Raw genomic sequence first — 21,017 nt, forward strand, 5'->3', positions numbered from 1 at the left:
AGGGCTTACAAAACCCAAGTCAAACCGCGTGAAGAGGCTCAAATTGAAGCTGCCATTTGCTCGTTGCGATGACGAGCTCCACAGCGACTGCGATTTCTCCACAGCTGCGCTGCTGCAGTCGTGACTGCCAGACGGATGGAACAAGCAGTACACACGTCCTACCTTCGAAAAGCTGTGGTCAACATTCTCTTCGCGGCAATGGGAAATCCTGCCAGGAATCCGGAACCCGAGATCGAGGTCTTCGATCAAGAGTGCGCTGTGCCTAAGGACAACGTATCCAAGTGCAGCGATGCTGTACAGAGGCAACACTAAAGGCGATCGTTGTCCTGCAATGCCGAGGAGCTATTAATAATACTGTACATGTACTGTACATGTAATATTAAAACATGTTTGGTGCTTTCCCTTAGCTCGAGCAAAATCGTTGTCCAAGTTGAAGCGTTCCCGCAGAAGTGACGTATTAATAGACTCGTCCCGACACTAGCACAGCAGCCATCCGCACCGCGCGTTCGATAGGCAGCGTTCGTGCCTGCCCAGCAAAATGAGCGATTCGCTGTGGGCCGCCGACTGGGCGAGCCAGAGCGGACCAAAGAAGAGATCGCGCGGACGCGGCTCCGAATCTCCCATACATTTCCCCTTCGTCGTCGGACGAATCGTCCCCCCCCCTTGGTTATGCCGACGCCCAGGTCGCACGGGAAAGCTTGGGTTCCGCTGTCACAGCGGAAATAAAGCGGCGCTGTGACGGAAGAGCTCAGATTGGATGGCCTCGTCAATTTGATGATGAGCTCCGGTACAGCTTCTGGTGGATACAATTGCCAATTGGTGCCCACGTGGCACTTTTAAAGTAGCGTCATTACCATACTCCTGTACAAGTTCATCCATGTTGCACCCCTCATAATTGATCGGACACACTGGCGAAAAACCCATGCAGTGTAATCTGGAAACAACCCCGTCGTGGTAGACACCTCGTCAACGACAGGAACTCTTACCTAAAATTTATGACGATTAGTTTGTGGCTGACGCACATGAACGTATTGCATCCGCGAACGCGTTTGTGAGCAACATGTTGCAGTGGTTGGCCCTTTCCGTGTGAAGTCACAATTCAACGGCGGTGATTTACCGTGCGATTGTCTTTCACTCGTGACGAACTCAAAACGATCTTGGCCACACCATTGCCAGGTTACCTACGCCCAGTAGCTGCCCGCACAAATTTCGGTGCATTATGCAACGTACAAAGTTTTAATCGAAATCTTCCTTCCCACGTCACACCTATGGACACGGAGAAACCAAACGACCGACAAAAGATTGCGGCGAGGATTCATCGCCGGACAACAATCGTTCGGCTCGTAGTTTCCATATTGTAGCGGCTTTCCATCTTCGTCACTGCTGCAATTTCCATGCGTCGCTTGGAAAATTCAAGCTCTTGAAGACGCTTCTGACGCTCTTGTTGGTCACTTTCGGGTCCTCTTGCGAGATTCTCGTCCAACTTGACGGCATTCAGACGCTCCGCACCGGCCAATGCCTCCATGTAGGTTCGCAATACGATTTGGGAGTTCTTCCCTCCAGTCGTAGGTTCCAACAAGTCGTAGGAGGAGTGGGTTATTTCCCACTCATCCTTGAGCACTGCGAGTAATCTCTTGGTACTGGAAGGGAAGCAGAATCCAGAAATTTCGATCCGAAAGAGTGTGGCAGATCTCGAAGACTGGTCTCCAACTTCTGACTCGGTCACTGCAGCTCCGACTCGACCAAACGATGTGACCTGCAAGCTTTTGATGGAAGCGTTCGCAAATGGATAGAGCGCATAGAGCACTGGCACGTCTTGATTCGACATGGCTGACAATGAAAGTGAAAAGTTAGCTACTGGATATCTCAACCCACATCGGGTGAAGAGGGGCACTTACGTGCACGGTTGATGAGGAACTCGTACAGTCCGTGAACAGCGATGTGGCCGTGGAAAAGCAGCAGTGAATCGACACCATGCATATTATCTGGAGCGGTTGAAGTGCGCGTCAGGATTGTGTCGCTGTCTTGTCTTTTGCGGCTGGCCTCGAGTTCTTCTTCTAGCAAGTGGAACTCGCCGACTTCACGCTGCGTCTGGTTTGCTTTGACGTATGGCATGGTGTATTCCACATTGAGATGGTGCAACACCTTGCGCGTTCTTGCACTTGACTGCGACATCACAGCTCGAAGACGACGATTCTGCGTATTCTTGGTTACTTTAGCCGGGGTTTCAGCTGCATTTGTTTCTTCGTCGTGCTGTCGGCACAGGCTGATGATTGAGGATTCATTTGCTATTGCATCTTGACTGTCGGTATCATACAGGAAGTAAACGACAAATTTACTTGAACGAAGATAAAATGAGCCATCCTGTGTGTCGCCAGTAGTTCTGCAAGCCCGACGACGGAAGTTCATGTAGACGTCGCGAAATGATTCCTGCCACGTATTCCATCGCGCTGTGAGATATGCCTTTTCTTCTCGTTTGTGTTCACCTTTGGGGCCTCCTAATAACGGCTCACCTGTGCTTGATGTAGTCGCTCGGTTGAGCAGAACAGAAGTCGGTACTACGTCTGCAGGGTGTACGAAATATTGCAACGCCTGCTGCCATCGCACTGCTGTGCTTTGGGTAGCAGACTGCTGCGCACTTCCACCACCAGACATGAATTGTTGCAGTGCTTGCTGCTGGATTTTTGAGCTGGCAGCATGAGATCATTGTCAGAACATTTCATGGTGGTGTTGTTAAACAAAGAAAGCACCTACTTTACGCGCTGAAAAGGATACGGAAAGGCGGTAAGGATGGACAGTTTAGTTTTGGGCACAGTGTCCAGCGGCAACTCGGCAACCTGATTGCCAAATGTGAGCAACACGCTTCATTCACATAAATCATTCTCTGGTCACTTACCTGGAAGATGTTCGGGACGTTTGCACCTGGAACAAGCCGTCGGTTCAGAGCTCTTTGAGTCAGCAGTGACGAGTTATAAAGCGAATGCAATCGTGCTGAAGCAGTAGCAGGTGGCTCCTGCGCACGAGGCGATTGTTTGGATGTCGATTTCGATGGGGAAGCCTTCTTTGCTGCTTCTAACTGCGCAATCTCAACTGAAATGGCCTCATGAGACGCTTGGATCGGTTCTGGTCCCTCGTTAATATCCTTGATTACCTTCGTTTTGCCAGGAGATCTAGAGAAACAACACGCCGTAAGAGATTTCACACCCTGGCAACATGCTTTTTGTTACTATAGTACCGGGCAGGTGCTGACGATGTCTGAGGTGAAGAAGCTGCACCCGTCACCCGCGCCTTCTTTTCAGCCGACACCTGTAGCTTCGCGGCTCGACGGCGTTTCTACGAGCACCAATCGAGTGTCCGTCAAATAGTCGATCTTCCAGCAGCGATGCCAATCATATCGCACTGTCACGGTCACGTACCCGCAGCTCCATTGGCAAGAGCCTCTTCGCCTTGCTCACATTGCGCTTACCGGGACTAGGTGTTCCATTGGTCGTGGGCTCCTTGTTAGGCTCCCGCGCAGCCTCACTTTCATTCATCCCAGCGGAAGACAATAATGGAGCTCTTCGCGCACCAATGTACAGTAATCGATTCTGACAGGATTTTAAGAAATGCTATGATGTTTGGAAGGTAAAAACAGTGAGGTTAGCCATTCATCAAAATCAAGCTCGATCACGACCAGCAATAATGGTGACTGCAGGCCACGCCGTGATCCTATTTTACAAGTATGTGGAGGTAGAGGCTCCACTGGAGCTCAAGCAGGAACAACAGCAGCTTTGTGAGCGTTTGGGACTTGTAGGTCGCATCCTTATCAGCGAAGAAGGCATCAACGCCACGCTGTCGAGTCCATCGCATGCCAAAATCGATGAGTACATCGCGTTCTTATGTGCGCACAAGGTCTTCGCCATGCGTCCAGAGGACTTCAAGCACAGCTCTCACGCACATGAGGAGCCTCCGTTTGTCGGTCTCATTATCAAACACGTAAAGGAGATCGTGTCCACGGGCGGCATCGTCGCTCGCCCGGACATGACAGCTTCCGACGAGGACCGAGGATACCTGACCCCTCAACAATTTCATGAGGCGATGCGTCAGGCGGTGAAGGACAAGGAAGGCACGGTGGTGCTTGACGTACGGGCACACAAAGAATTTCTAGTTGGTATGTAGCTACCATGCATCACACTTTCTTTCGATAGCGCTTATCGTCGTATTCGTGTCCAGGTCACTTCGAGAACGCGGTGGACCCAAAGGTCAAGAACTTCTCCGAGTACTACGCCTTCTTGCAAAACCGTGTAGACGAGATGAAGGACAAGAAGGTGTTGATGTACTGCACAGGTGGCATTCGCTGCGAAAAGGCATCCAACTTTCTGCGCAGTCAAGGCGTAAACGATGTGCACCACCTCAAGGGTGGCATTCACAAGTACCTTGAAACGTATCAGGACGGAGGCTTCTTCCGTGGCAAGAACTTCGTTTTCGATAAGCGGTACGTAGTTGCCTTCTTAACTAAAATTTATTGTAGATTCTAACGTTTTAAAACTGCGTTGTAGTGTCCTGATGGGGGCGCAGAACAGCAATGAAATCGTCGGCAAATGCATCGAGTGCCAGTCGCCGTTTGACGAATTCAGTGGACGCAAAGTGTGCACGGTATGCCGCGACCTGGTGCTGGTGTGTGATAGCTGCTACTACGCTCGCCATGGCGAGGTACACTGCACGGACCACCAGTACCTCAAACACTGCTACGTCACCTTCTTGCAGTACGTACCGCGCGGTGAGCTATTAGAGCAGCAGAAGTCGCTGGAGAAGATCCTCGCAGAGTTTCTGGAAGATAAGTCGAGCAGGAAGAACAAACGCCGCTCCATTCGCAACCAGCTCAACAAAATCGCCGCTCGTCTGGAAGCTATCGACGCCGAACCGGAGGCTGCAGCGGCCACATTGGCGCTGAACCCACGCCCCATCCACTGCCGCACTTGCGGTCTGGCTACGTGCATGGGCAACTGCTGGGGCTTCTGGAGCGACGAAATGCTGCCTCCTCCTCAGAACTGACGTTAGTTATCAGATAAAATGTAGCCATTTCTTTGTTAGCTGCAACCTTTGACTTCAATCTTCAACTTCAGTGCGGAATCGAAAAATGCCTGGTAAGACGAGCGCGCCACGGCGGAAGCGCGGGGCTCCTGTATCCTCTGGGGCAAAGAAGAAGCAGACGGTGGCAGCTAAGAAGAAGCAGACGGTGGCAGCTAAGAAGAAACACGTGCGGGAGATGTCCAAAGCGGGGCGATGGACTGAGGTGTGGGGCCGACAGAGCCAACAATGAACGACCTAAACTTAGTCTTTGTGTGTAGATTGAAAAACTGTATGGGAAGAAGATCCTGGCAAAGGCGAAAACCTGTATGTAGTCCGCTTAATAGTGAGGGTTTAGCTAACTGTTTAGATGGCGCAGATGCGGAGAAGAACCACACGAAGAAAACTCCGCACGAGATTTCTTGCGAGATTTTAATGAAGAATGGACTGCTATCACGATCATCAGTAGTGGCAGCGATTACAACGACTACGATAGGGGGTCAACGGGAAATGCCCGCGACTCGAGTGAACGTGCCACGGAGTAATGCTTCAATCCATTCTAGCTCACCCAAGCCACTGACGAAGGAACAGCGAGAGCGTATCGAAAAGAAACGACAAGAAGCTTTTGAAAGACGTAGACTCCCCTCCTCTCCACCGGGAACACTTACGAAGGAACAGCAAGAGCGTATTGAGCAGAGAAGACGAGAAGCTCTCGAAAAGCGACGTCGTGCTCAGAACTCTGAAGTATGCCATGTTCAACCCCCGGTTGTCATTCAACCCAATCTAGCAGATACTTCGCGACAGAGCTTCCAGCCTTCAGCAGCCCCACTCCAAAATCATCAACCGCCTCAAGTCTCACGGATGCAGGCAAGGTCAGCGATATCATTTCATCGCGTCGTTACCCCTGATAATCTGCCAGCAGCCAACCCCACAGTCGAAACTGAGCAAACACGACCAGATTACTTTTGGGACGACTTGGAGGCGGCTGCGGAAATTGTTCAGTGGGAACATGAGCACATGGCTGAGGCGGCACTCGTGCAACCTCCGGCAAAAACTCCCAGACGCGAAAATGACGCGGTTCGACTTGCTCAGCAAATTCGGCAAGCAGCTCCTAAGACTCGGACGCCTCCGACTTCATCGATATCACAGGAATTGGTAGCTGCAGCAGAGATCATTCAATGGGAGAAGGAGCACGAAGTTTTTCCTGATGTACCAGGTACGAAATCACTTCTACTTTATCCTGTTATGTCGAGCAAAACGTTACGGAGCTTCTCTCGATAACAGCTTTTAGCCGACGGGATGACAGCCCCGGTAGCAATCCTGAGTTCGAAGCTCCACAATTTCAATTGCTGCCTGTGCAAGTCACTGATGATGTCGAGCACGAGAGAAACACCGAAGCGGTACATCTTCAAGGAAATCGTGCAATATCTGCACAAAACCTAACAAGCAACAATCCTCAATCGATGTCCAAATCACACCGCAAGCGCCCACTGGCGGCATCATCGCCACCAGGTCAGCTTTATTGCTTTTCGTGCTTATCCCTAATAGTTCTACAACACTAACAACTTATCCTATCTTACCTACTGCTAACCTACTCTACCTAATTGCTTTCGTCAGCTCTGACACCTAGCAGTACCGTGTCCTGCAAAGCATCAGCTCCCCGTAGGAAAACTGATAGCCTCTCTACATCGACGCAGCCATCTGAAAACCAGCGTGATTCAGCAGCGGAATTCATGTACGTCACTTCTGCTAGAGCAATATTAGTGCATGACCGTGACGCACTCATCATCTTCTGCAGTGACAAACATTTCGTGGAAGACAAGCTCGAACTTCCAGTTCTCGATTTTCTCGAAATGATGCTCGGTTAAGTGCATTCTCCAACGAAACTGCCACTCCCGACCACGACAGGTAGCAGCCATGTGCCTGCTCGCTTCAGCTCGAACCAAGTATCCTGGACAGTCAATATCCGCTGCAACGGAAATCCCTCATTCGTACTTTCGGCAGACAGGGTCCGCATAGACCAAGTGGTTTGTCCACATGACCAAGTCATTTTCCTCCGACGAAAAGGGAAGCACTAACCCGATGCTGTTAAAGTTCTTGGCGCTGTCGTACTCCACATTCAAATACTTCTCCGTCTGCTCCAGCAGAACAAACCACAGGGATCGGGTGGGTGCAGTTGCCTCCTCTTGTTTCCGCTGTCGTTCGTTGTTGTACAGGAAATTGCCATACAATCCAGAGAAAACACTTTCATAAAGTGCCAACAAAAGCGCTTCGTTGAACTCAAACGCCCAGGGTTGTTGCCGCCATATCTGCCATAATGCGTCCAGCCACTGAATGAACACTGGAGACTGTTCCTCGAGCTCTTGTTGGCCCGGGCCTTCACCATGTCCATAGCGGTACCGAAAGAGGTGTCCAAACGAGCACCATTCCTTCTCAATCAGACATAGCAATCCCCGCACTGTTCGGTAGTACGGATCCAGCAAGAGCTGCACCATGGCGGTAAGCTGTGGCGTTCGGTCCCATCCATCACTACAGTGAATCATCACAGAGTTTCCCTGACTAAGATAGCGACAGATTTCCTGCGACGTCGAGAGGATATTCGACAAATGCAGAAACCAGAAAGTGTTTCGCAGTTGAAATAACCAGCCGCTGCTCTCCCGTTCCTGGCCAAGCTGGCACACTGCAGCCAGCGATGCGTATGATGAACGCACGGCATGGATATTGGCGATATCGCAGAAATGAAGCTCTGAGTTGGGGTAATTTCTCGGGTCCTCTGTGCCTTTACCTTGTGCCGAGTTGGCCGCCGCGGCCATTTGACTTCGCGCATCGAAAAAGTGAAATCTCGCATCGCCATACGCGCTCGTGGCGTGTTGAAGCGCAGACACCATTTTCTGGTCGGCTTCCACGACGTATCCACTTAATCCTGTGCAAGGTTGGGCACAGCGACACACGAGCGCCCCAGTGTGCGGATGACGCCATACAACCGCAGGAATGCGGCTTGCACTGCGATAAGCGCTCAGCTCGCGAAGATCATCTTCATCCAGCACCGACGGGATCACGAACGTATCCGGGTATGACGGGAACATGGTGTAGTCTGAGTTGTCATACAACCGCATCCAGCTATCTTCGTCCAGCAGCTTCAGTCGGCGATAGTCTTCCTCGGCATCGTAAAAAGAGTCACTCGGGGTTTCAAGTCCAGTTCCATCCGGCGTCTTCAATTCGTCTTTATGTCGTAGTGCTTGATAATGCAAGTGTGCGAATAGATAGTGAGGAGGCGAGCCACCCGTTGAGTAGAGCTCCCACACGCAGCCCAAGAAATCCGAGCACGTAGTCTCATTCTGGAATGCCAACGAGGCACGCAGAAGATGTTTGCCTTCAATATTGGCGACATGCGGCGCTGTCGTCGAGCTTTCAGCCGACAATATCGATGCCAGTGGGATCTCCATGGCGTCTTTCGTGCTTAACGCTTGCCAAATGATGCGATAGTTCGTGAGCACCAGCGTACCGTCAATGCTGAAATGTGGCGCAGTCCCTAACACCATCTCACCGACCAGATGAGTCACTTGCCCAACACCTCGGAACGCGCCTTTCACGGTATGTGTCCCCAGACCTAACATCCCCATTCCCAGTCCTTTGGCAAAGCCAAATACGCCACCGTTAGCTCCACCTTGATACGTTTTGTTCACGAGACCAGCTGCACCTTTTAAAAAGGCACTGCCAACACTCGTGGACGCACGAAAGAGACCCCTACCCAAAGATCTCGTGGGGTGATTATAGTCCCGAGTAAAGCAGTTGTCGGTTTGCACCTTGTGGCCAGCTGCACCTAGTGAGGCATACGATCGTGGCGGGGCTACTCTGCCAGAGCCTTCCTCACCCCACTCGCTAGTATCAACGTCATCCTCAGACGATGAAGACATCGCTAGTATTTCATTCTTTGTGTTCTGCTCTTCGCCACTATCGTCGCTCTTGTAGAAGATAATATAAGCGGCATTGTCAACTCGTAGCCGCACAACCTCACCAGAAACCGGATAAATGTCTCCAATTAATGGATGCGACTCATCTGCCGGCTGCGTTAGTTGGAAAGTTGGCGTGATTCGACCTCCACTGTAGCCATAATTATCGAGACGCAGCATCGTGGGCGAGTTCGCACTCCGTGCACTTCTCGCAGGACTGTTTGTGTAAACTCCAGGAATCTTGTCAATCGCGTCGTAGCTGCCGTATCCACAGTTGCTCACGCTAGCATGAGTGAATCGAAAAGCCTCGTTCTCATAAATAGGATAAAACGTGGTAGGTGTGCCGGAATTACTGCTGCTCTCCACGCTCCCTGGGCCTCCGCCATTTGGTATCGTGATCGCATCGGAAAACGAGAAATCTTCGTAATCTCCAAGGTCTGAAAAGCTACTCGATGTCTTTCGAGTAACACTTGGCGGTCCAGTACTAATTGCAGCATTAGTGTCTGTCTCAAAGTCCAGCGCGATCGCCAATTTAAACCGATCTTGGTCTGTTTCGTCTGCTGTACCAGTTTCTCCTAGGCCCTTGCACTCTTCATCGTCTGTAGCTTCAGCATCAGCGTCACTTTTGTCCTCTGCAGCGTTCATGGATCGTATCACGTGCTCCTTCCCTTTATCTGGATCACTGCGACTCTCTTCCTGGTCTGAATCTGTTTCTGTTTCTGTGGCTGTAGCCGACGTAGGTGCAGCACCGTTCTGCTCTCCGCTATCTCCAGTAGCTCCGTTCTTTAACTGATGTCTTGTTGCGTAGAACTCGGACCCAGAGTCGTTGCTACTGGACGATGTGGGTGACATGACTTCCACTGGCCTCGCGTACAGTACACTGGTGTACTCTGCGTCGTCCTGGTGTTGTGCACTGAGGGTGCTGAGTCTCTCGTCCGCTTCGTCTCGACAGCCGTCGCTTGACACGTTCACGTAGAAGTCGCTGTCTCGCTCAGCAGCCATAATTGTCTATTCCCCAAACTCTGTAAAATGATATCGTACAGCTATTTCCCACCAGCAAAATTAAGACACAAAAGTGTTTAGGCTCTCTAATCTGATAATTTTAATTGTTCTCCAACACGTACGCGACGCTCCAGCAGCTCGACAACTGTTCACCTTGTGTAGCAGAGTTAGAGGACGTGTAGCCGTGGTCGGGTGAAGGCTTGGTGCGGCGTCAGGAAGGGCTCACGCAGTGTCCTACGCGGCGGAATCAGCAACTCGTTCCTTCTGAACGAACTATTGGTGGAAAAGAGATGGGTGGCATCCCTAAAGAGTGATGGTCACTGCAGTTTCAAAGTCGAAAACAGAGGGTGACGTCGAGGGGTTGGTAGAATCAGATCTGAGAAGTGTTTGTTGAAGTTGTCACTTTCGACAGCCTTTACTCAATCGCAGGTGCCGCTGGCAGTACCGCCGGCAGTGCCGGAGCTTTAGTTAAGATTTCTTGCTGCATCTCGTACGGTGTGAGCACCAAACGACTGCAGCGCAGCGTGTGCTTCTGCTCCCACTCGCCGTCGGGGGTCCGGGATAACGAAGTAGTAGGCTACAAGGCGCTTCGGGTCCAGGTACCAGCCTGATCGGCCCTGAATTGTGCACGGCATCGCTCCTAGCACGCCACAACTCAGTGCGTCTTCGTAAAGGGCGAGGCGGAAAGAGATGCGGGCGCGATAACCGCGAAACACAGACTGGATTCGGAGCACGGACTTGGTTGTGCGATCCTAACAAGCAGGTAAAAATACGTCAGTAGTGTTCCTCGCAAGCATGCTCTTCGTTCGTACAGCTGAAGAGCGTGGTCGTAGCGAGACGGTGCGTGGGCTGGCTATACTAATCTTCTCCTTCTTTTCCGATGCAATCGCAGCATCCACCATGTCGACCAGATCGAAGAGTGTCTCGGCCACATCGGTCTCAAGCTCATCGTCTTCGTCATCAGCCTGTTCAATAAAATCGTCGCCGTAGTCCTCTTCTGCACTGTCGAGATTAGTTGAATCGAGCACGTCTTTGATATTTATGACAGGTTCTTCATCTTTGTTCGCCCGTGATTTGTCTTCTTCTTCTTCGGCAAAACCGTGATCCTCTTCAGCACTATTATCAGCTGAATCGTGGGCGTCTTTCATGTCTATGGCCAATACTTCTCCAAAACGCCCTCCGGAACTATCTTCTTCTTCAGCAAGGCTTTGATCTTCTGCTGTAGTGTTGGTTTCAGCTAAATCGCGTACGTCGTTCTTGTCGATGTATGCGTCTTCTTCCTTTGCATGGGAGTCCTCGTTTTCGTCCACAACGACTTGATCATCGTGAGCAGATTCGCTTCCTTTGCCTGTATCTTTATCAACTTGTTGGGCCATAGCTTCTTTCCGTTCTCGAAAGATTTTGTCATCTCTCGCGAAACTCTCAAGGAACGATTGGCGTGTTGATTGCTGGGCTTGGACAGACTGAGGACGACGCGGTGTTGAGACTGATCCATCCGTAGTTGCAACCAAAGTGGTATCCACTTGATCAAGCTCCGGTCGTGGAGAAGTCTTCGTAGCTGTATGATCCAGTGTAACATCTCCCAGTAAGCGTGGTGTTGTTTGCGTGGCAAACTCAGCGAGAACCTTCTCCTCCAGTAGTTGAGCATCGCTTCTGATTGACTCTGCGAATTGCTGAGCTTTAGAGAAGCTGAGTGCTCCTTCAAAATCAACAAATGACTCTTCCTGCGGTTCTCCAATGTCCTCACCAGTACTCAATAGCGAAACCTTTTCATCCGGTTTGTCGGGCAAAGATGAAAGCTGCGCAGTAGCTTTTGCTGACCTGGTTTGATGTCGATGCAGCGATGTATATGGCGACTGTGCCCTTTGACTCGAAGAAGCTGCTGTTTCGCTGGACGTTTGCACTCGGACACTAGGAGATCTCACACTGCTTTCTGTCGCTGAGAGTGACGGAGGGCGTTTTGTTCGAGTAGATAATCCATTCGTCACTGCTGTAGTCTCTCTTGGAGCATGTCTAGGCGGAGATGAAAGTTTTATCGATGCTGCATCTTGTTCTCTTGCATTTAACCTTTTGCCGGGAGATCCGTTGCACCCTGGAAGCTTAAAACATTTGTGCGCGTGTGGCTTCGTTTTGGGTACACCACCCGTGATGTCCGCTTTCCGAAACACACGATCTGGTGTGGCCACTCTAGCTCTGATACCTGTGAGCTCTGCGTTCAGATGTTGTCGAGGCGTGGTGTCACCAGCTTGTTCTTTCTCGACAACAATAATTTTGTTTTGTGTTGCTGTTCGGGATATTTTCCGAGCATTAGTGTTTGGATCAAGACTTTCTCTCGTTCACGCTGTGTGTGAAATCACTTTGCTAATCGTTCTTCGCGTTTATTCTCCGCCATTATGCATTGTTCAATCACTTTCAAGTGTTTGAGTGAAGCTGTAGATGCCGAAGCGTTCTTCTTGGGTTGTGAATCGATTGCTGGAAGGAAAACGTTCCCCACGAGATGCGTGTTCAGGTCGGAGTGGTGTTTTAAGTGATCTCGTCTCGCGTTAGCGAGCAAGGATTTGTACGGATCATAAGCCATCAGTGTGCGACTCAGAGGCTGGAGCAACGCCAATGCAAACCTACATACACAACACCTTCACTAAGGTTACTGTCAAAATGCAAAGCCAAAATAGACGTCACAAAAACTAATGCGAAGTAAAACAAACCGTACAGGTCATGTGGGTTGTCCACAATGAGATATTTGACCACGATCCATTATCTATTGTTTAGCCTTTAGCAAAACACAGTAAATTTGAGTAAAATGGTCAAGTCAAATGAAGTAGCTTTACTGTTTAGCCTCATTCTGACGCCTTGATGCCTCCACCCAGTAGAGTTGACGGCACCTCGCGCTCTTCGATATCGACATCTCCTCCCGCTTCTTCCTCTGCGTCGTCGTCTTCGTCGTCCAAATCGATCTCTTCTTCATTCGCCACCTCCACAATCTGCTTCTGACGTACATTCCGTTCATTTTCAGACTCCATCGTCTCTCCTTTCCGCTTCTTCGCAGCGTCGCCTTCGTCAGCTGACGGCACATCAAGTTGCGCCTCCAAAGCAGCCATGGCATCTCCAGCAGCTGCAGGCGTTGACGCTGCCACCATCCCTGCAATCTTCGACGTCTCTCCGTCCTGAGGAGCGATTTCAGACGCCACGTAGTTCACCTGGGAGTATTGAGCCACCACCGAGCGCTTGATGCGCAGCATTTCGAGGAACGTATGCTCGGAGCCGTGAGAGACCTCGAACTCATGCCACACCTTCCAGAATGCCTTTTCATGCTGACGTGGGTCACAGAATTGAGACGCGTGAGCGTAAATGGCTCGAGCGCGATCAAATTCGCCCAGTTTCGTCTCCATCTGCGCAAACTTGAGACACAGATTCGGGACACACTTATCGGGCAGCTGGGCAATACCTCGCTGATACACGTCCCGTACTTTGGCCACGCCAAAGAACTTCTGCGCCTTCTTAATGTACTTTTCGTAAATGGACAACTTGTCGTCGTCTGGAACAGCGTCGGCCGCGCGCTCATAAATTGTCATGACGTTGCGTAGCATGCCGTGCTGTTCTTCAAACTCGGCGTATTTCTCGTAGAATCCACGTGCAGATTTCGCTGGAGCAGCACGAATCGCCTGCTCGAACAGATCGCGAGTTCGCTCCATCTTGGTGCCAGCAAATCGCTTCACAAACTTCGTCAGGTACGTCTGCCACAGTTCTCCTGCATGCGGGAACTTAGGGAAGAGTGCCAGACCGCGTTCGTACACACGGAAAGACTCCTCGAAGTACTTGCTCTCTTCCAGATAGGCCGCAAAGTTAAGCACCATCTGTGGCGTGATGATTCTCAGCTCGAACACTTCGTCATAGGCAGCACGAGTGGACTCGAGATCTCCCAGACTCTCTTCGAGATCCAGACGTAAAGTCCAGAGTTTTACACTCAGGTGCACGTTGTCTTTGGCTGTCAATGACTGTCGCTTACGAAGTCGAATCGTACGTGTCGCTGGGATGGCACAAGCTCCACGTACAATCTCCAGCGCTTGGTCGAAATTCTCGTGACGAAGTTCCAATTCCGCCCACTCGCAGTACACCGCAGCGAGCTCCTGAGGGTTACGGTATTCCACATCCACAGCCTTCTTGAAGATCGCACGCGCGTTGTTCAAATCTCCATGCTCGTCGTAGAACTTGGCGAATCGGATCCAAAGCGTCGGCAAGCGGCCACCGGATTTGACAGGGTCCACTGTTTTCACGGCTTCAGCGTAGGTTCGAATGACCTTCTGCAGGTCCGCCTTGACCAGCTCAATTCGTTTCTCCCACTCACGTACGTTGTGCGGGTTCTGACGTAAAAGAACCGAGTTGAGCAGCAACGGACGTCGCTCGGCCACATCCTCGTACACCTTTAACAGCCGATCGACTTGTGCTTGATGGTCCACTTCGTCTTCTTCTTCGTCGTCCTCGTCATCGGCTCCAGCTGCGAGGTCCATCTCTGCTGTCAGCATCGCTTCGATATACTTAACGTACGCGTCGAAGATCATGCTGAAGTCGCGCACCGTCACCACCGTGCGAATACCCTCTTCATACACGTCTCGTGCCGACTCGAACATTCCCAGCCGCACAAAATACGTCGCCAGTGAGCACCAGAGTCGTCCCACCTCGTCACTAAAGCGAGTCATGCCACTTCGTAGAATCGCTTCCACATCCAGCGACTTTGCCACACGCGTTGGGTGTTGCGACACCATATCGCAGAGCTGCATCCACATACTGTGCTGTGTGCGGTCTGTGCTTGATGGCTTCTCCTGCGTCGACTCGATTAGTTGCACCAGCTGCAAGCTGGCCTCTTCGTAGTGCTCTATTGACACTAAATAGTCGACAAATTCCCCTCTCTTTGACGGTTCCAGCATCAAATATCGTTTGTACACACGCACAGCTGTGCGGGGTACGCCGATCTGCTTGACGAAGGCTAGATACGGCGTCCAGATGCGGTGGTGTTGGGTAATTGGCAGCGCTCGGAGCGCTCTGTCGAACACGTGACGACGCGCAGTCACTACGCGCATCTCATGTAGTACATTGAGGTAGTCGAGCCACAGTCTGGGCATTGTGGATAGCTGCGCCAATGCGCGTTCGTACAGAGCCACTAGTTGTGTGAACAGTGGGGAGTCAACGCGCTGTCCTCGCACTTGTGTGTCGTACACGTCGTTCAGATAGAGTTTCCAGAGCTTGTAGCTGCGCGGGAGAGATTGGAGACTACGCTCGTAGATTCGGCATCGGTCGGTGAGCGGGGCGTCGGCCAGCGCGCGCAGATATGAGGTCCATGTCTGAACGGCGAATGGCTGGCGTGTAGCCTCGTCTTCATACTCGAATAACACGCCGTCAACCTGCAGAAAGGTGTGGGAAAACGGGTTCAATGAGAGAAGGGTCTTAGTATCGATAAACACCGGAAAGGTGGAGGCTGCAGGTCGTACCATGGTCAGGTCCGAGGTAGTCGGAGGCAGCATCGCCATCATGCTGCGGGATGTCGAGTAGAGCGTAACCTGCGAGTAGCCAGGCTACGAGAGTGTGGTCCACATAAGGTACACAGTAAGAGGGAAAGGTGATCTTTGACGGGTGTTTTGTAAGGCCCAAGTTGAAGTGGGAAGGGCAGTAGCTTATCCGGATACCGGTACGCAATAAGCATCAGCTCAAACAAGAGATGAAGATGAAATGAAACTTATCGTAGTAGTTCTCCTTCGCAAAGTGTACAATTGATTTGTATCTTATGAACGGATAGGGCCACAAAAAAGAGCATTTTTATGCTTTTGATTAGGTTTAACTAAACTTTATAGGGCACAAATTAGAGCATTTTGCCATAGTAGTTGAGCCGATAGAAGAAATCCTAAAATACAATCTCGTCGACGCACCACGAATAGAGAAGACATGCTGCACAGCGAAACCCCTTTCGCGCCCTCTCCATTCCAACTTGACGGGCCCACTCGTGGTAACTTTTAGCAAAGCATCTCAGTCGTGAACGTCTCCTCTCCACAATCACAGCGCTATGTCAAATGCGACTGAAAGCTTTCGTAAACTCTACCTCAACAATGACGAGGAGAACGATCGACTACGACGTGAAGGCAAATACGCAGATAACTACGTGACGACGTCCAAGTACACAATGGTGAACTTCGTTCCGAAGATACTTTTTGAGTTTTTCCGAGTGATCGCCAATTGTTATTTTCTAGTGATAGCAATTCTTCAAGTGGCCACACCCTGGTCTCCAACAAACAAATACACAACAGGTGGGCCGTTGGTGATAGTCTTAATGGTCTCTATGATAAAACAAGCCATCGAGGACAAAAAACGTCACGATGCCGACGACATCCAGAACTCCCGACACTGCAAAGTTCTGGGGCGTAGTGGAGAGATCGTTACAAAGGAGTGGCAAGAAGTCGTAGTAGGAGATATTTTACGTCTCGGCGATCGCGATGAAGCACCTGCAGATGTGTTTATCCTCTCGACGTCCGAGGAAGAAGGTCGGTGCTTTGTTGAAACCTGCAACTTGGACGGTGAGACGAACCTGAAGCGAAGGTCCGCAATCGAACAAGTGGCACAACACGTTGGCTATAGGAAGGTCAATGACCCTGCGTTATCAGAGAGTGACCACGGCAAGCAAACGATGAAGCTGAATGCAATGATGGAGTACGAACAGCCCAATAATCGGCTGTACAACTTCACAGGCATGATCGAGTCTGGTCCTAACAAGGAGTCAGCTCCGATTGGTCCCTCCAACATCATTCTACGCGGTTGCAGTGTTCGCGGCTGTGCGTACATTTACGGGGTTGCTATCTTTACCGGCTCCGAGACCAAGTTGATGCAGAACGCACGCTCAACGCCTTCAAAGCAGAGCAATGTGTACAAGGTCGTGAACCGCTGCATCCTGTTGATTTTCATCACTCAATTCGTGCTCTGTATCATCAGTACGATTTGCAACACGATCTGGATGGACAAGTACCAGGCGAAGCTCTGGTATTTCGGCTCCGCTTTTGCACAGACGTCGTCTGCTTCGAACTTGGTGAGCTTCTTCACGTTTCTCATTTTGTATAACAACCTGGTGCCGATCTCGCTGTACGTGTCGCTGGATATGGTGAAGGTGTTTCAAGCGAAAAACATCGCCTCGGATCCCGAAATGTGCCATGAAGGGACGTACGCGAACGCACGGACATCGGATTTGAACGAGGAACTCGGACAGGTGCATCACATTTTCAGTGACAAAACGGGAACTCTGACGTGCAACATCATGGAATTTCGGAAATGTTTCATAGCTGGTGTGTCGTATGGTTTCGGTACTACCGAGATCGGTCGAGCTGTCGCCGAGATGGCAAAGAAGAATGCGGAAGCGAAGGGATTATCCATCGACGCGAGTGATAAAGAAGACGAGAAACACCATGACCCAAAAGACGCTCAGGTTGACTTTAATCCTCTTATTCACTTCGATGACCCACGCTTAGTCAATGCTCTAGCCGCCAATACTCCGGAGGCTAAAGCTATTGATGAGTTTCTCACCGTGTTGTCCGTATGCCACACGGTGATCCCAGAGAAGAACGGGAAAACTGGAGAGGTTGAGTACCGTGCTTCCTCTCCAGACGAAGAAGCTCTTGTAAAAGCTGCCAAGTGTTTAGGATACAATTTTTACGCTCCAGCGCCGCTTCTTGAAGTCAAAGTGACGAAGAAAAATGAATCGTCCACTGTGCGGAAGTACTCAATTCTCAATGTGAACGAGTTCAACAGCACTAGGAAGCGAATGTCGGTCACTATACGTACCGAAGATGGACGATACTTTCTCTACTGCAAGGGAGCGGACAACGTCATGATGCCTCGCAGTAAAGTTGACCAGTTTTCTGCCAAAATGGATGAGGAATTGAAGCGATTTGCTAGCGAAGGGCTTCGAACTTTGGTGATCTGCAGTAAGGAGCTAACGGAGGAGGAATATGTGGCTTGGGATGTTAAATATCAGGAAGCTGTGACGTCTCTGACAAACCGAGATGAACGATTAGAAGAAGTAGCCGAGTTGATCGAAACCGAAATGAAAATGGTGGGCGCCACAGCAATCGAAGATAAATTGCAGACTGGCGTTCCCGCAGCCATCGCGAATCTCGCCCAGGCAGGGATAAAGATCTGGATGCTTACGGGTGACAAGGAGGAAACTGCGATTAACATCGGCCATGCCTGTCAGCTGATCAATGAGGGAATGCAATTGCTTGTCATCAACAGCGAAGATCTCGATGACTTGGGCAGACAAGTTGACAAAATCTACAAACTCGAAGCTGTGCAGTCACATTTGAGCGCCAAGACGGTTTCCAGTACTCTCGCTCTCGTGTGTGACGGCAAGGCGATGGTACACGTCTTCCCACCGAAGAACACGTCGTCAGAGCGAGCACTGCATGCTGCAAAAGTTCTCTCACAAATGCTTTTAGATATTTCGAGTGTTTGCCACGCAGTGATTGCGTGTCGAGTCTCCCCTGCTCAAAAAGCAGACATTGTGAACCTCGTTCGGTACAACTCACCGCAAAACCCGATCACATTAGCCATCGGAGACGGAGCAAATGATGTGAATATGATTCAATCCGCTCATATTGGCATTGGAGTGTCAGGCCAAGAAGGAGTCCAAGCAGTCAATGCCAGTGACTATGCTATCGCCCAGTTCCGATTTCTCGAACGGCTTCTTCTTGTCCACGGTCGCTACAACTACCAGCGGATCTCCAAGGTCATTCTCTACTCGTTCTACAAGAACGTCGCTCTTGTCATTGCTCTGTTCCTTTTCAACTTCTACAATGGACAGTCAGGTACGAGCGTGTTCGAGAGTTTTGTCATGGCTGGCTGGAATTTCTTCCTGGCGTTGCCAATCATTGCGATCGGCGTTTTTGATGAGGATGTCGCGCCCGAACAAGTTCTTCGTAACCCGACACTGTATGTCCCTGGCCAGAGAAACGACGGGATCAACATGAAGCGGTTCTCAATCTGGCTTATCAATGCCATGATCCAAGCATTTATCTGCTTCATGCTGGCAATGTACGGCACAATCAACGTCGATGGCTTGAGTGTAGGTCTCTATCTACAGGGCAGTGTCATCTACTCAGTGCTACTGATGTCTGCGAACGTGAAAGTTGTACTGGAGACCCTATCGTGGACAAAGGTCAACCGAATGGTGCTGGCGTTTAGTCTATGGCTCTTCTTCTTCTTCCTGCTCGTGTTCCCTTTCATGGGCGCTCTTGGACTCGATCTTTACGGTGTATCGTTACGGCTGCTATCAAGGTTCGTATCGCCTAAAGCTGTGTTAAATATGCTGTAAAACTCTAACGTTGTTTCTCCAGCCCCGTGTATTGGCTGTATTTGCTGTTAGTGCCGCTCACGGCCAATCTCCTCGACATCAGTCTCAAATAGTACGCTCTAATGACTGCAGTATTCATTTCTGCCATGCCACTTATCCTCTTTCCCTTGCTTTTCCGTCTAGCATCCGGACAATTTACTCCCCTACACTGGCGAATGTGCTGCGGGAGAAAAGCGTATTGTCGCCAAACTCGGCTCAAGTGGCGTGCGATCCTCTTGGAGGACAAAAGTCTACCCATGCGTCAACCCCATTTTTCAAGATATGTAAGAAAGAGAACGCTTACAAGGTTGCCTGCTGCTCGGAGTCTGGCGACTGAGTTTTTTTTCAGTGCCAGTGACCGACAAGGCACCAGTACCAAGAAATCCAAATTATTTACACACGTCTGTGTTATTGTCCACCTTTGCTTTTCAATGTAGGCAAAGACAACGGCTCGATTGAGACGGATCACAGCGACTCCAAGGATGACCGCGAAATGGCACATCACAAGGATTTTCACCGCGAAGCTGTAACATCCTTTACGAAACAGAAACCTGCATCCTTTAGTACTGCGGGGACGAGTCTACTACGAGCAGCACAACCCTCCATCTTGGCAACTCTCACGGAACGTGAGCTCCATAAAATGTAAACTTTTGCTCTGGTGTCAGGCACAACCAAGTGCAAATAGCGAAAAACTTGCTCTAACATCCATAGCCCGGGTACATGTATGCCTAGGATTTCATCGAACTCACTAAGATTTCTCGACACAAACGTCGACAGTAAAAACAGGCGTAACATGATGGACAAAAAGTCTAAGTTGACCTTGAAAATCCTTTAAATACTTAAATAAAACAGATACTTTTAGACACTTAAAAAATAGTTCCTGTAAATTCGTGGGACAGAGAAGTATTTGTTTTTAGGAAAAATCTCAAAAGTGACTCGATTAAAAAAAGCTTCAAAAACGTGAGCTGAGCGTGTGACGCGCTACTGTCACGCATCGTTGCCACTGCGTCCTCCGCAGTGGCCAATCAGCACGTAGATCCTGATTACTGGTTGGCGTGGGTTTTACGAGACATACTTATCCCCTAGGTGTACCACCGGTGGTATTACCGAATCACCTTAGTTATGCATTACACCCAATCTGCAGTGCAGAGACCAGAAATTGCGTGTCCCGGCTATCGGTATCTTCGAACAAACAGTCTATATAAATTTGAGCAAGTTCCGGAGTCGTTACTACAACTTTACCACAATTACACGAAAGGTGGTTTAGGGCAACGCAGCAGCTTGCTGTGTTGTTCGGTAATTTATCGAGTTTATCTTCCCGTGAATTTGAAACCAAACAATTAGACTAAAAATTTGCAAAATCTTGTGGTCGACAAAGTACGACATTTCCAGGAACGGGAGAAACCTACAGCGGTGATATGGCGAAGAAGGACGAGAAGATGCGAGCGCCCAGTACGGGGGCTGCGAAACAAGAGGGTGTGGCGCACGTCCAGTTGGTCGCAAACACAGGTATGACGCTTATAAGGTACGCTGTGATGGATATAAACTGATTTGATGTGTGTAGGACGTCGCTCCACCTTGCGCCCGCGTTATTACGTTGGTCTGACACGCGGCCACACGAAGGATGCCCCCGCCCCGAGGAACGCCGC

At 50.3% G+C, this 21,017-nt stretch overlaps 6 protein-coding genes across 6 annotated transcripts; 3 read left to right on the forward strand and 3 right to left on the reverse strand.

Annotated features, from left to right (window-relative positions):
* Window positions 1–1,315: 1,315 nt before the first annotated feature.
* On the reverse strand, window positions 1,316–3,529 carry PITG_11154 (uncharacterized protein; the record flags this gene model as incomplete). Its single annotated transcript, XM_002901876.1, has 6 exons — window positions 1,316–1,830; window positions 1,899–2,689; window positions 2,755–2,837; window positions 2,897–3,170; window positions 3,236–3,333; window positions 3,417–3,529. The coding sequence occupies 6 exons, from the start codon at window positions 3,426–3,428 to the stop codon at window positions 1,316–1,318; spliced, it is 1,773 nt and encodes a 590-aa protein (XP_002901922.1).
* Window positions 3,530–3,681: 152 nt separating this feature from the next.
* Window positions 3,682–5,034, forward strand: PITG_11155 (uncharacterized protein; the record flags this gene model as incomplete). The annotated part of the gene is made up of 3 exons (XM_002901877.1): window positions 3,682–4,150; window positions 4,213–4,474; window positions 4,539–5,034. 3 exons carry the CDS (start codon window positions 3,682–3,684, stop codon window positions 5,032–5,034), a joined length of 1,227 nt encoding a protein of 408 aa, XP_002901923.1.
* Window positions 5,035–6,066: 1,032 nt separating this feature from the next.
* Window positions 6,067–6,492, forward strand: PITG_11156 (uncharacterized protein; the record flags this gene model as incomplete). The annotated part of the gene is made up of 2 exons (XM_002901878.1): window positions 6,067–6,265; window positions 6,356–6,492. 2 exons carry the CDS (start codon window positions 6,067–6,069, stop codon window positions 6,490–6,492), a joined length of 336 nt encoding a protein of 111 aa, XP_002901924.1.
* A 542-nt stretch (window positions 6,493–7,034) lies between these two features.
* On the reverse strand, window positions 7,035–10,004 carry PITG_11157 (myotubularin-like protein; the record flags this gene model as incomplete). Its single annotated transcript, XM_002901879.1, has 2 exons — window positions 7,035–9,690; window positions 9,793–10,004. The coding sequence occupies 2 exons, from the start codon at window positions 10,002–10,004 to the stop codon at window positions 7,035–7,037; spliced, it is 2,868 nt and encodes a 955-aa protein (XP_002901925.1).
* A 2,837-nt stretch (window positions 10,005–12,841) lies between these two features.
* On the reverse strand, window positions 12,842–15,943 carry PITG_11158 (pre-mRNA-splicing factor SYF1-like protein; the record flags this gene model as incomplete). Its single annotated transcript, XM_002901880.1, has 3 exons — window positions 12,842–15,403; window positions 15,491–15,574; window positions 15,926–15,943. 3 exons carry the CDS (start codon window positions 15,941–15,943, stop codon window positions 12,842–12,844), a joined length of 2,664 nt encoding a protein of 887 aa, XP_002901926.1.
* Window positions 15,944–16,332: 389 nt separating this feature from the next.
* Window positions 16,333–20,148, forward strand: PITG_11159 (phospholipid-transporting ATPase, putative; the record flags this gene model as incomplete). Its single annotated transcript, XM_002901881.1, has 4 exons — window positions 16,333–19,313; window positions 19,718–19,773; window positions 19,806–19,894; window positions 20,101–20,148. 4 exons carry the CDS (start codon window positions 16,333–16,335, stop codon window positions 20,146–20,148), a joined length of 3,174 nt encoding a protein of 1,057 aa, XP_002901927.1.
* Between the last annotated feature and the right edge of the window lie 869 nt (window positions 20,149–21,017).

This window comes from Phytophthora infestans, genomic scaffold (assembly GCF_000142945.1).
Source record: "Phytophthora infestans T30-4 supercont1.19 genomic scaffold, whole genome shotgun sequence".
Classification (NCBI taxonomy): Eukaryota; Oomycota; class Peronosporomycetes; order Peronosporales; family Peronosporaceae; genus Phytophthora; species Phytophthora infestans.